Source organism: Saccostrea cucullata, unplaced genomic scaffold (genome assembly GCF_032062105.1).
Source record: "Saccostrea cucullata isolate Sc308-1 unplaced genomic scaffold, CSIRO_AGI_Scuc_v1 ctg2834, whole genome shotgun sequence".
NCBI lineage: Eukaryota > Metazoa > Mollusca > Bivalvia > Ostreida > Ostreidae > Saccostrea > Saccostrea cuccullata.
This window is the reverse complement of record NW_026935410.1, coordinates 48,666-63,017: the sequence shown is the minus strand read 5'-3', so window position 1 is coordinate 63,017 and position 14,352 is coordinate 48,666. Positions and strand designations below refer to the sequence as shown.

At 34.5% G+C, this 14,352-nt stretch overlaps 1 protein-coding gene across 1 annotated transcript; it reads left to right on the top strand.

Annotated features, from left to right (window-relative positions):
• The first annotated feature begins 1,192 nt into the window (after positions 1-1,192).
• LOC134242743 (uncharacterized) lies at positions 1,193-4,873 on the top strand. The gene is made up of 2 exons (XM_062724864.1): positions 1,193-1,359; positions 2,860-4,873. The coding sequence occupies exons 1-2, from the start codon at positions 1,193-1,195 to the stop codon at positions 4,871-4,873; spliced, it is 2,181 nt and encodes a 726-aa protein (XP_062580848.1).
• Positions 4,874-14,352: the final 9,479 nt, after the last annotated feature.

The following is a 14,352-nucleotide window of genomic DNA, read 5'->3' as shown; positions in this document are numbered from 1 at the left end:
ATTTCGGCTCCAAAATGTGGTTTACAAATTTTACCCACCACCACCCCTTCAATCCTCCATAATTATTGTTATTGTAGAAAATACATGTACTAGTTTCTTTTATATAAGGTGCCTTTTGTTATTGCATAACTTTTGTTATTGTAGAAAATAGATGTACTAGTTTCTTTTGTATAAGGTACTTATTGTTAATTTTGTAGAAAATATATGTACTAGTTTTCTTTTGTATAAGGTGTGGGATGTTTTGGGCCCCACCTTCTGCTGCATTCTGATATTGTAAAATCTGTAATCTCATTTGGCATTTCTAATAAATGCTCTATACACACACACACCCTCTTTATTATTTAACATGCTGCAGAACAGAGCTGCAAATGTGCTTCAGGTTCACATGAACCGAATTGTTCATCAGTTTCAGTATTTAAGAGCACATAAATATATATTGGTGGTATCGGACTATTTCACGAAATGGACCGAGTCCTTCCCTACCCCGAACATGGAAGCCAAGACGGTGGCAAATCTAATTGTTGAATAAGTGATTGCCCGGTCCGGCGTGCCATCAGTAATTCACTCTGACCAAGGTCGACAATATGAGAGTGCGCATTTTGAGGAGATGTGCCAGGTTCTGCAAATTAAGAAAACGCGGACCAGCCCCTATCATCCGCAAAGTGATGGAATGGTAGAGCGTTTTAACAAGACGCTCGTGACAATGTTGAGCGCTTACGTGAACGACTATCATTCAGATTGGGACAAACACCTACCATTTGTAATGATGGCTGACAGGGTTTCCGTTCATGAAACAACTGGCTACACACCCAATTACCTGATGCTGGGAAGAGAAGTGTCAACACCACCTGACATCATGTTTGAAATGCCCCGGTCCCTGAAGAATATTCCTAAAGACAAATAGGCTTGAGAATTAAAAGAAACCATGGAAAGTGCTCACAAACATGTCAGAGAGAACATAAAAACAGCCAAGGTTAGACAAAAGAAGTATCACGACCAAAAGTTGTCATGGCAGGAACTTAAGCCAAACTGCAAAGTCTATGTGTTCTTTCCAATTAGGAAGACAGGTCGCTCGCCACAGTTTACCAGTTACTGGCGAGGTCCTTACAAGGTGCTTTCAAAGATGACAGATATTACCTTCAAGGTTGACTGTGGACGTGGTGGAATACCATAAGTGATACACGTTGACAGAATGTGTCGCAGGTACCCTCAAACATTACAAGGTGAAACGCCTGATGATGAGAGGACGGCACCAGAAGACGAGCCTGAACCTTTAGGTGATGTAGCAGGGGAAGAACAAAAGTCAAATAACCATTTTGATGGAGACGACATCCCTGTTAGACGTAGGAGAAAACCACAGTGGATGGAAGACTACGTTTTATATTAAAAAGTCACAAGTTGTCAGGCATTGCACAGATTTATATATAGATGTAAATATTGTAAATAATAAATCATATGCGGGACGCATATAATCTTGAGTGGGGGTAATGAGACGGAAATGGTTGTTCGTTTAGTTTCGTATTAACGTTAGACCTACGTTATCTTTCAAAGCCTTAAACACTAAAAATTATTAATGTTACGATCATACAAGTAGTATGAGACTGCCATTGTACGAGGACTGCACTGGAATAATACACATAGTATTAGAGTGCGTTTGAGACCTCTCAGGTGACGGAATAGACAAACCTTTACTCGTTTATTTCCTAACATACTATTGTAAGACCTGAACAATGCAGATAGTTGCAGGGAATAGACAGTGAAGAGTTTAGTGTTGATCATAAGGCATAAGACCTGAATTAGGCAGTCACTTGGTTATGTAGAGAGGTGGCATACCACAAATAAAGGTGGGGGAAGTGCCAGGATACAGTGCTTGTGGAATGGTAGGACAAGAAGAAATTTGTGTACGGGAGACACCCGTTGACCACAGTTAGTGGTTGTCCAATCAAGAAGAAACCATTTATATTGTATTTGATTGTATAATTTTATTTGGTCAACAAAAACCTAAGTTAACAGGTTAACAAACCTGAGTGTAACGCCTCGGTGATACAAGACATATCACCACACAAACACCAAGCTCGGCCGCGTTGCACGTTACATGATTATTAACACCTATGATGCTGTAGAGTAAAATGTGACCCACCATATAATTAGTGTAGATAGTGATTGTGAGGACATATATAAAACAACTCTCCCGGTATTTTTTTTATTTTATTTTTTTATTAATGCTAACGAAACCTTTTCTAACATTTGTGTGACCATATATCTTTTTCTCCCCTCCATTTCTATCAATTTCAGAAACTCCACATTTTTTCTTACTATTTCTCTTTGAGTTAATATTGTAACATGAAATTTGAGGTAGTGATTATAATTTTTAATAATAAATGGTCGATATTACATAAAATACGAAATATCGAATTTCAAAAGAAAACTTTTAAATCCAGTTTTATTTTTAAAGAAATTTAGAAAAGTTGACTTGTACGCATGTGAGGACCCTGTATCACTCATTTTCATGTGAGTGTGTCAGTACTACTCATGGAATTTGCATAATTATTCAATGTATGTGAGGATTCTGTATCAGTATTTACTCATTTTCATGCAATGATCTAGGGTGGGTGCCCCCATAGAATTTGCATAATTAATGTGCATAGTAAAGTAACTTCTTAAATATGACCTTGGCCCCCCTCCCTGAAAATTGCAGACCCCTATTCAAAAATAAATCAAGTAATATTTCTCTAAAGATTTCAATATTAGATCAAAATACAGATTACACTAAAATGCATAAAATACCAAAGAAAAAACTCTTGTGTGCATTGGGGGTAACTCATGCTGCATGTTTAGACCTATTTTTATTTCTTCCAGTGAGTCCGGTATACAGCGTTTGTCAGAGTCTGTGTATACTGGACTGTGTCGTGAAGTGGGGACTCCTACAGAGGTCACCATCAGGAGAGACGTAATGGACATCGTAGAAACTTTCAGGAATCGAAAATCATCAGTTGATGGTGACTATGCCATATTGAGTGGCAGTCGTCGAGAAGGATTCAGACTGGAGGGATCAGATGTGGACTTTATGTATTCTGACAACCGTTTTATTGTAGTCTGGGACTTAGATCAAGCTCAGGTTCATGAGTTAGGTAAAAGGACTCTCCTTCTGTGTGACAGATCTGAAAGTCCCCCTGGATATACTTTACTTCAGGTAATATTATCGAGAGGTATGACAGCTGAACTCAATGAGACGGGGTTCAAAATGAATAACAATTTTTATATTTCCAGTTCTAAATACAGACAATCGTTTTTATCAGTATCCTACACTGAACATGGACCCTGTATAGGTCGCTATCCTATGGATTTTGCCTATTGTTTTCATTGCAATTTTTGGCCTCCATCTGCTTCCTCATGGATAGACAGAAGTCACTCTTGGCCCCAGCGTCAAGTTGTTCAAGAGATTGTCAGAAATAGATGTCACCTTGTAGCTATAGGACACAAATTAGGACGTCATGAAATTCATGAATGGAGAATTTCTTTTTCTCTGGCAGAACAAAAACTTGTGTATTCAATGAACCACTGTCAATTCCTTACGTATGGTTTGCTCAAAAATTTCCTTAAAGAAGTCATAAGCAGTGGAATTGCTGACCAGGATAAATTACTTTGTTCATATCACATAAAGACATCAGTTTTCTGGGTGATTCAACAAAATGTAATACCTCACTGGTGCCCACAAAATATTCTGGAGTGCTTCTGGATCTGCTTCAAACTTCTCCTTAAATGGGTGTATGAGGGGGTCTGTCCAAATTTTTTCATTCCAGAAAACAATATGTTTTTGAGTAAAATCCATGGTGAAGCACAGAAGCTTCTATTCAATAGACTGTATGAGTTATATGAGAAGGGAATAGCTTGCCTACTTCACAGTTCCACCATCAGACCCTATGTTATGAAGGTCCTCCTTAATCCTAAGCAGTATATCTGTATAGATGAATTCAATCCTAGACAGTCTACCCTTGAAATTTGCAAGACAAAGATGCATCTTCATATAACACTATTGATGGAGATAAAATACAGTCCATTTATACTCCCTCTAGACCTACATAGTTGTATTCAGAGTCTACAAACTGTAGAACATCTACTAAGTTTTCCACTGACACAGTATCAAGTTGTTTGGTTACAGAAACAAAAAGTCGTCTACTTTCATGCAATCGCATTTCAATTACTCAACAGGTGGAATAACACGTGTGCCAACAAAATGAAATATAAAGTTGACAAAATGTCCTGTCAAATGCTAAGAGTAGCAGCAAAGTTTGATCGTATTTCTGATATATTGTACTTATCCATGTACCATTATCGTACATCTAGATACAGGAAAGCACTATCTATTATAGAGAAGACCAAAGCCAAGTTGGCTCAGACATTTGAATCATTTAACAGTATCGACTCAGAGAGATTTCGTGAGCGTTCATTAGAACAGTATTTTTCGGCAAAACGAAAGCAGATTACAAGGGATATCCAACTTTATTCTGGCCTCTATTACATATATGAATTAATACCAGAACAATCTGGAAAAAATAGAGTTCTGTGCATCCCCCCATTAGTCATGTCATACATGCTTGAGATATTGTGCTCCATTCATACTAATACAAAAAGAGCACAACGAGCTCTCAATGATCTACAGGTCTTAGTCCAATTTGATCAGGAGGTATATATTTATAAAATATACAAAGACATATCATGGCAGATCCTAGGAATCTGTCAACATATCTTTGGGGACATTCAGTCTGCTTTATTTTCATACCAACAATCCCTCAGACAAAGTCCATTCAATAGAATACAAACTGTTACACTGATGAGAATACGGGATATTATGACATCAACCCAAGCTTAAGTTCATGTGATAAGTCAAATGATAAACAGGAGGCAGAAGATAATTTCAGATCAAGTACTGATCAAATTTTGAAAAAGATAAGGAAACCTATGGTTAGAATGCATAGCGAGATGCTTTTAAATGATAAAATAATTTATATATTGAATTGAAGGGTAGTTGTGGGGTAACTCTTGATAATCAACATTATAGTGCCACTTATATAATTCATAGGATATTAACTTGAAAATAATAAAAAAGTAAAAAATATAAATTATGGTCTCCTTAGAAAACTAGCTCTGGTTCCTGAAAATTTTTACATGAACGGAAGGTGCCTTATCCAATATCTTTAGCTGTTCTAAGGCATGGCAGACATTGGTCTGTGAATTTAAGGCATAAGCATGGAGGGATAACTTAAGGTAAGATTCTTCTCACACCAAAACTGTATTTAACAAGAGGCCCATGGGCCACATCGCTCACCTGAGCACTGTGGCTAGTAAAATTATAATTTGGTTTATTATTGAAAAGGTAAAATCCAAAAGTAGTCCCATGAACAACCATGGATTTTCTATCTTTGAGAAGATGATTTTTAAAGAATTTTCCTATATATTTCTATGTAAAACTTTGGTCGGCCATTTTGGCCCCGTCCTACCCCCGGGGGTCATGATTTGAACAAACTTGAATCTACACTACCTGAGGATGCTTCAATATAAATATGGTGAATTATGGCTTGGTCATTCTTGAGGAGAAGATTTTTAAAGAATTTTCCTATATATTTCTATGTAAAACTTTGGTCGGCCATTTTGGCCCTGCCCTACCCCCGGGGGTCATGATTTGAACAAACTTGAATCTACACTACCTGAGGATGCTTTCATATAAATATGATGAATTACGGCTTGGTCATTCTTGAGAAGAAGATTTTTAAAGAATTTTCCTATATATTTCTATGTAAAACTTTGGTCGGCCATTTTGGCCCCGCCCTACCCCCGGGGGTCATGATTTGAACAAACTTGAATCTACACTACCTGAGGATGCTTCCATATAAATATGATGAATTATGGCTTGGTCATTCTTGAGAAGAAGATTTTTAAAGAATTTTCCTATAAATTTCTATGTAAAACTTTGGTCGGCCATTTTGGCCCCGCCCTACCCCAGGGGGTCATGATTTGAACAAACTTGAATCTACACTACCAGAGGATGCTTCCATATAAATATGATGAATTGTGGCTTGGTCATTCTTGAGAAGAGGATTTTTAAAGAATTTTCCTATATATATATTTCTATGTAAAACTTTGGTCGGCCATTTTGGCCCTGCCCTACCCCCGGGGGTCATGATTTGAACAAACTTGAATCTACACTACCTGGGGTTGCTTTCATATAAATATGATGAATTAATGGCTTGGTCATTCTTGAGAAGAAGATTTTAAAGAATTTTCCTATATATTTCTATGTAAAACTTTGGTTGGCCATTTTGGCCCCGCCCTACCCCCGGGGGTCATGATTTGAACAAACTTGAATCTACACTACCTGAGGATGCTTTCATATAAATATGATGAATTATGGCTTGGTCATTCTTGAGAAGAAGTTTTTTAAAGAATTTTCCTATATATTTCTATGTAAAACTTTGGTCGGCCATTGTGGCCCCGCCCTACCCCCGGGGGACATGATTTGAACAAACTTGAATCTACACTACCTGAGGATGCTTTCATATAAATATGATGAATAATGGCTTGGTCATTCTTGAGAAGAAGATTTTTAAAGAATTTTCCTATATATTTCTATGTAAAACTTTGGTCGGCCATTTTGGCCCTGCCCTACCCCCGGGGGTCATGATTTGAACAAACTTGAATCTACACTACCTGAGGATGCTTTCATATAAATATGATGAATTACGGCTTGGTCATTCTTGAGAAGAAGATTTTTAAAGAATTTTCCTATATATTTCTATGTAAAACTTTGGTCGGCCATTTTGGCCCCGCCCTACCCCCGGGGGTCATGATTTGAACAAACTTGAATCTACACTACCAGAGGATGCTTCCATATAAATATGATGAATTATGGCTTGGTCATTCTTGAGAAGAAGATTTTTTAAGAATTTTCCTATATATTTCTATGTAAAACTTTGGTCGGCCATTTTGGCCCTGCCCTACCCCAGGGGGTCATGATTTGAACAAACTTGAATCTACACTACCTGAGGATGATTCCCCATAAGTTTCATCATTCCTGGCACAGTGGTTCTTGAGAAGAAGAATTTTAAAACATGCCACCAAATTTTCATTAATTGCCAATTATCTCCCCTTGAATGAGGGCGTGGCCCTTCATTTGAACAAACTTGAATCCCCTTCACCCAAGGATGCTTTGTGGCAAGTTTGGTTGAAATTGGCCCAGCGGTTCTTGAGAAGAAGTCGAAAATGTGAAAAGTTTACAGACAGACAGACAGACTGACACCGGACAAAATGTGATCAGAAAAGCTCACTTGAGCCTTCGGCTCAGGTGAGCTAAAAATTAATGAAATTTTCACATAACCAAGAAGACAACAATACTAAGTGATGGTATCAGTAAGATACATTTTGACCGTTTTATATTAGAGTCAAGATCAGGTTGAGGTCATTACCTTTTCCATGGACATTAAGATTAAAAATGACTATATCAAATCATGCGGACTGATCTTCTATTTCAAATAATTAAATGTTTTTCTTTTTGCATAAAAAGATATAACCATATAAGGTCTTTAAGATGATATTACCATATTGACACAAATAGTTTAACAAAAATGGATTTATTCTAATCCAAATTTTTCTTTAAGTTTTAGGATACCTAAGTTATTTTTCTATGCACCCTATATTTGAATTTTTCTTATTTTCACATATGGTAGAGAAGTCATATAGAAATACAAAATGATACAAAAACAAAAAGTTTTGACTGTTTAATAAGAGAATAAAAAACACTTTTTACGGATATTTGGCTCATATCTGTACTTAGATTGGAAGCTTTAAAAGCTTTCATAACTGTAGTCTCTTCGGAAAATCAAATTTATTTGATATATTTTAAAACTTTAATCCCTTATTATTTATTTAGCTAACATTTGAAAAATTATTTAAGTCTTTGATTGTGTAAAAATTATAACTAAATTCATTGTTCTATAATAAGTTTGAGAGTCAGGAAAGAAGATATTTTCATACGCCAACATTCCGCCAAAAAATGTAGTCCCTGCTAGTTTTCAAACGCGGTTTACCATTTCTATTTAAAGTTGTACAATTGTGATGAGGAAAGAAAAACATGGTCTTTTAAATCTCTTTCACCTAAATATAAAAGACATATTAGCAAATATACACATTTAGTCAGAAACCAGAGAAGAATCCTACCTTATTTATGTAATTAATTTAGTTATCCAAACAGTAAAACATGCCTATAACAAGTTGCTTCCTTACAATCTTAATTCAATAAATACGTTAAATTTACAAAAATATTTTAAATTTATTGGAATGAAAATCACTTTGCTGTAGTGTCATTTCATTATCGGTGTGTTTTGTTATAAGAGTTTTGTCTCTTCCCAATTCCCTGGCTCCTCTGTTTGTTCATATTTAGATTTTGACTTTTAAAAAAACAACTAGATATAATGGACCAAAGAATCTCAGTAGCGATATTTTCCCCCATTTTTGAATCAAGCAGTTAAACAAGTTTACTGACTGGCATTTCAATCAATTTGAAGTTTTATTAAACATTGTAAATGTTTATTTTTTTAAATAAATATAATTTAAACTGAAATATAAATTTATTAACTACTACATTTAATTCAATATTTGGTCATTAGCAAAATTATTGTGTTAAAACACATTCTGATTGCTCACACAAGTACTCTGAAGTTGACATCAAAGAGATGCTTGAGTTTCTGATTGACAATATCTATGTGGTTTTTGGAGACCAGGGGCTCGTTTTACAAAAGGACTTATGACTTAAGACCAATTTTAATTCTTCATATAACATTTTAATGAACCTAATATCAAAAATTATTTCAAACTTTTTTAAAAGAATGTGGTAAGATATTTTTACACAAACAATTTCAAGAAGAATTACTAATTTTGCAATATTTTACAATAATCTGAAGTTTTTAGTCCTAGTCTTAAGTTCTTTTGTAAAACGGGCCCCATGTATTCCAACAATCTATTGGAATACCAATGGGTACCAATTGCGCTCCGTTATTAGCAGACCTATTTTTATATTCATAAGAAGCAGAATTTGTGCAAAATCTTATGCGTGAAAAGAAGAAAACACTTGCTGTGGCCTTCAACTCGACTAATAGTGTCCATCCCTAGAGATATAATCCATGCACGGTTGGTCCAGGTAGAACTTAATCTTCGTTTACCAAAACATCGAACAATTCTATTTACAAATTCAATTCAATATTCAGGTGTAAATTTATGGAATAACCTACCATTACATGTAAAATTGTCACCATCTTTAGCTATTTTTAGACGAAATGTAGAAAAAATTATAATTAGCCAACGTCTGTAAATAAATGTTTGTATATCCTTTGTACATGATGTATGATTATTACTTTTGTTTTAAAAAGTCTCCTGAACAATTATTATTGACTTCTTTATTTCGAGTCTTTATTCATTAGCTGTACATTACATTTAACTACTCATGCATTAATGAACTCTACATGTTTTATCTTTGATTTTATCATTTTATGTGATATGTTGTTTGAATTTAGAAGGCCCCGGGGAAGAATAGTACCTTGAACTAATCGGGTTACCTTCTCTAAATAAAGCATTATTATTATTATTATTATCATTATTATTATTATAACTTACTGCCACTTAGAAATGGACATGCTTTGAAACTTAGATCAGATCCAACATCTGAAACAATTAGTGTGGTAGTGCGCATCCTTAGCTGCGACATCAGTTAATTTTTAGCCTAGGTAGGGCTTATAGTTACTTTGGAATGGACCTGATCAAATATGTAGGTATGATCGTGCATCCAAGCAAGTCTGGAAGTGTATATTCCTAGATGCAACATGTATGACAATTCAGATAAGACTTAGAATTATTTAGTAATGGACCTGATTCAAAATGTAGGTCAGATCCAGCATCAGGCTGAAGTGACACAAAACCTAGATACGTTCACTTTTGAATATACTCTCAATTTTAATAATTAGATAAGTTGAATGAAATATATAAAGATAACGAACAGTATTCAATCTCAAAGTCCATTAAAGCAATACAAAATAGGAGCAGAGCAAACACGGACCTCCAACACGTCAGAGGGGGATCAGGTGCCAAGGAGGGGTAAACGCCCACCGCCGACAATTCACACCTGCCATGTGCTCGTTGTAACAATCGGTAAATAATGGAAAAAATCCGTCGACAATTCAGTTTGTATTTAATATCCTAACAATCAGTATGAAAACTGTCTGACAGCATTTGACCCGATGATCAATTGTACAATCATTGCAGTAACAGAGCGTCGCTTTGCTGGATCGAGAGCATGATATAAAAGTTTCACATGTTTCATCATATTATTCATCGACTGGATGTTTGATTTCAATGAAAGGCTGAAAGCAATACTAATTTGCACATGAAATACAGAACCTAGCAATACCACTTACAATACTGACCAATCGTATTGAATGATTGTTCACGAGAATGCAGTAGTAAAACAATAATGACATATGGACAGGCGTATCAACTTTTAACCAAGGATTTATCTTTGTCTACTTTTCCACCAAGTCTTATTGAAATCAGACCAAACTCTACTCTTCTTTACGATAGAAACTTCGTCAATCAAAATCTAATTCCCGGAATTCTATCTTTGTATAGTTTACTTGTAATGGAAGTCTTATAAAAATTTCATAATTCGGGCATCTCCCTACCGTCATGGAGTCATGATTGGAATATATACTTTGAATCTTCGCTACCTGAGGATGCTTCCATATAAATATAACCAATCAAGGCTTTGCTATGTCAAGAAAACTTTTTAAGAATTTTATTATTACATGTGTTCCTTTGGAAAACTTTGACAACCCATTGTGATCCCCCCCCCCTGGGGTCATGATTTGAACAAACTTGAATCTAAATTACTCCAGAGTGCTTCCATATAAATATATCCAATCATGGCTCTGCTGTTCTTGAGAAGAAAACCTTTAAAATTTAAATTTTACATGTACTCCTTTGGAAAACTTTGATCACCTATCGTGACATCCCCCGGGGGGGGGGGGGGGGGCATGATTTGAACATACTTGAATCTGAAGTTGCTTTCATAATTATTACAATTCTCAGTTAATCTTGGACTTTCAGTGAGGCATGGTATTCTCGACGTTACATGGTTAGCTTCTGAAATTTACACAGCCTTTTCTTCACTGTTGAAATATACATTTCGGCGAATGTCAACAAGTGTATCAACGATACAATGATATCGTTTCGTACGGCAGAGAGGTGGGGCTTAAGTCGTCTCATGGTTGTAAACAACAATTTTAAGTTGCTGATGTTATCAATTTCTTAACCAATGAGAATTTACGCCATTAGAGGTACGTTAATTATGTAGTGTAGGAAAAGTCACGCGCAACTGAAAGTCCCAGGTTAACTGAGAATCGTACTATATGATTACTCTTGGCTTTGAGGCAAGTTTTGAATTCTTGATAAAGTGTAGAAAACTTATTCTTTTTTATGTTTCTGACTTTTAAAAAAATTAGTGATTTCAAAATCATTTAAAAATTCTTTGAAATTTTGAAAAGTTTTTTCTGGATCCAATCTTCCATTATATGTAACATTATTAGTAGACATGTAGGCATTTGTAGAGTCAAAAGAAGCAGAAGCAGAATTCATCTGAAAACTTCTACATAAGAAAAAAACCATTTGGGATGATAAAGGAAGAACAATGTAAAAAACTGTCAAATATCAGAGGTGAGATCTAGAGTCAGTTGCGAGGAGTGAGCATCCCCTGCCGACCTGTCACACCCATCCTGTGCTCTTTGTCATGACCAGGAAATAACCGAAAAATCCGTTGTCAATTTAGTGTGTAAATAATAAACTAACAATCAGTATGAAAAACGTATGTCAGCATTTGATTTGATGAATTGTATCTGCTGACAAGGTCATTATATTGACCATACAACTTTGAAAGATGACTTAAGGTATCCGATCCAAAGTAGCCTCAGATTCTATAAATCTGAATGCATAACAGATATAAATTGGCTGAATACTAAGTATATGTAGATATAATCTTCATGTTTTAGTCTCAATATGTAAGAGTGGAATGTGTCCTTATTTTTTTACCCTGACCTGTCCTTCAAGAGTTACACCCCTTTGCTTTTATTCAATGAAGTTTAAATACTTGGAAAGAAGATTTTTAAAAGGTTTCCCTACGTTTTCCTATGTAAAACTTTGATCGGCCATTTTGTCCCACCCTACCCCCAGGGGTAATGATTTGAACAAAACTTTAATCTACACTACCTGGGGATGATTCCACGAGAGTTTCATCTTTCCTGTCTCAATGGTTCTTGAGAAGATTTTTCCTATATAAAACTTTAATCGGCCATTTTGGCCCCACCCTACCCTCGGGGGTCATGATTTGAACAAACATGAATCTACACTACCTGAGGATGATTCCACATGAGTTCATCTTTCCTGGCCCAGTGGTTCTTGAGAAGATTTTTTTTAAAATGCCATAAATTTTTCTCCAATTCATAATTATCTCCCCTTGGAAAAGGGTGTGGCCCTTCATTTGAACAAACTTGAATGCCCTTTACAAAAGAATACTTTATAGCAAGTTTGGTTGAAATTGGCCCAGTGGTGCTTGAGAAGATGAAAATTTGAAAAATTTACAACAACACGGCAATGACGACAAACAACGGACAAATTTTGATCAGAAAAGCTCACTTGAGCCTTTGGCTCAGGTGAGCTAAAAGTGTATTTGGTGAAAAATTATTTTTTAAATGTTTTTCTATTCTTAAGAATTATATACATCTTCCCACCATAGATTTTTTTAAAAATATTTTTAGTATTTCAATTTTTATTTAAGAAATTTGCTTGTTCCCATAGACCTCAATGCAATTTACATACTGCTCGAGTAATTATTATTGAAAATTTCTCCTGGTAAATTTGTTTCTACTCTCAACTGCTTTGAATAAGTTTCAGAGTATTTAATACAGGATGGATAATTCAGGTTAGAAAATTATGTCCTTAAACAAGACTGCTGATATTTTTTTTCATCTTTTCTTTGTCAATTACTTAATTAATATTATAATATGAGTTAAACAACAGAAAATTGAAGGTAAAACCATTAAGGACGTTCGATCCTGAGATTTTGAGCATATTTTGGTCAGGTCCTTTATTTAGAAAATTCTGCATCATTTTAAAGTTCAAACATTTAATCTGCATTCTACAGTGCAAATTTAACTATATCCAATGAAAAAACCACGATTAAATTGCATTCAAGTAGAATTAAGCTAGGGACTATATTTTGTGGTGGATGGTTTTTTAGACGAAAATGATCAGTTTTTCCATTTTGAACTACAACAGTACTGTTAATTTTGGATTCCTATTTTTCCATCCTGGTTGCACAAAAAGCTGTTTCTTGCATTTAAATGTGTTATGCTGGTTTTGAATTATCTATTAAATTATTTCTTAAGTACTCTATCAACAAAGTGTGACAAATATAGTATATGTATTCTGAAAATCCGGGAAAAATTGAGCCAATTTTAACGTTGAATTAACACTTTTATAGTAATATCTAAAAATTTACATCATATACCCCCAAATTTGATGTTCTTTTCTAAATATTCAAGATAAATTTGACCTATTTTCTTAAAATCAGAAAAAGTTTAGGACTTTAAAATAATTTTCTTGCTTATTAAATTTTCAATGCCAGAAAAATCACTTTTTATTAGTGCAGAAAGGTCAAATAATTGATTATGTAAAGCAATTTTAAACTTTTTCTCAGTCACAATTTTTAAATGTCTTTTTTTAAACAAACAAAGAGTTCATTTTGTTTCATGCTTTAATTGGATAAAAATATTGGAGGGAAAACGTCAAAAATTTAATTTTTAATTAAGACACAAATTTCAGTGCAAGAAGGTCATATTAAATGTACTGTTGCGCCAAAAGAAGCGTATTGACACCCATTTTTTGATTTGAATTTTAATTAAGCTATGTATGTAGAAACTAAAAAAAATACTTGGCAAAAAAAGTTTAAGACTTTAAATATCAGGATCGAACGTCCTTAATATTCACCTACATGTAACTAAATAAGACTAAACTATTTTCTTAAAAGATTTTATTCGTATTTTAAACATAATATCCAATGAAAAGACACTTCAATCATACAGCTCAAAACCCCGTTCATCTACATTCAAATATATATTGATTATCAAGATTGTATAGATCAGAATTATTTTATACAAAATGTAACTTAAACTGTAAAGAGGCTGTATTGATTAAAACTATAATCAAACTCAACAGATCATATAAAAATATTTAAGTTCTTGTATATAGTCAATT

What these genes read in the sequence shown, in the direction of transcription:
- LOC134242743 (XM_062724864.1), top strand. Translation starts at nt 1,193, where the DNA reads ATGTGTCGCAGGTACCCTCAAACATTACAAGGTGAAACGCCTGATGAT. An exon ending in AGACGTAGGAGAAAACCACA is followed by an intron (nt 1,360 to 2,859) that starts GTGGATGGAAGA and finishes TATTTCTTCCAG; the next exon opens with TGAGTCCGGTATACAGCGTT.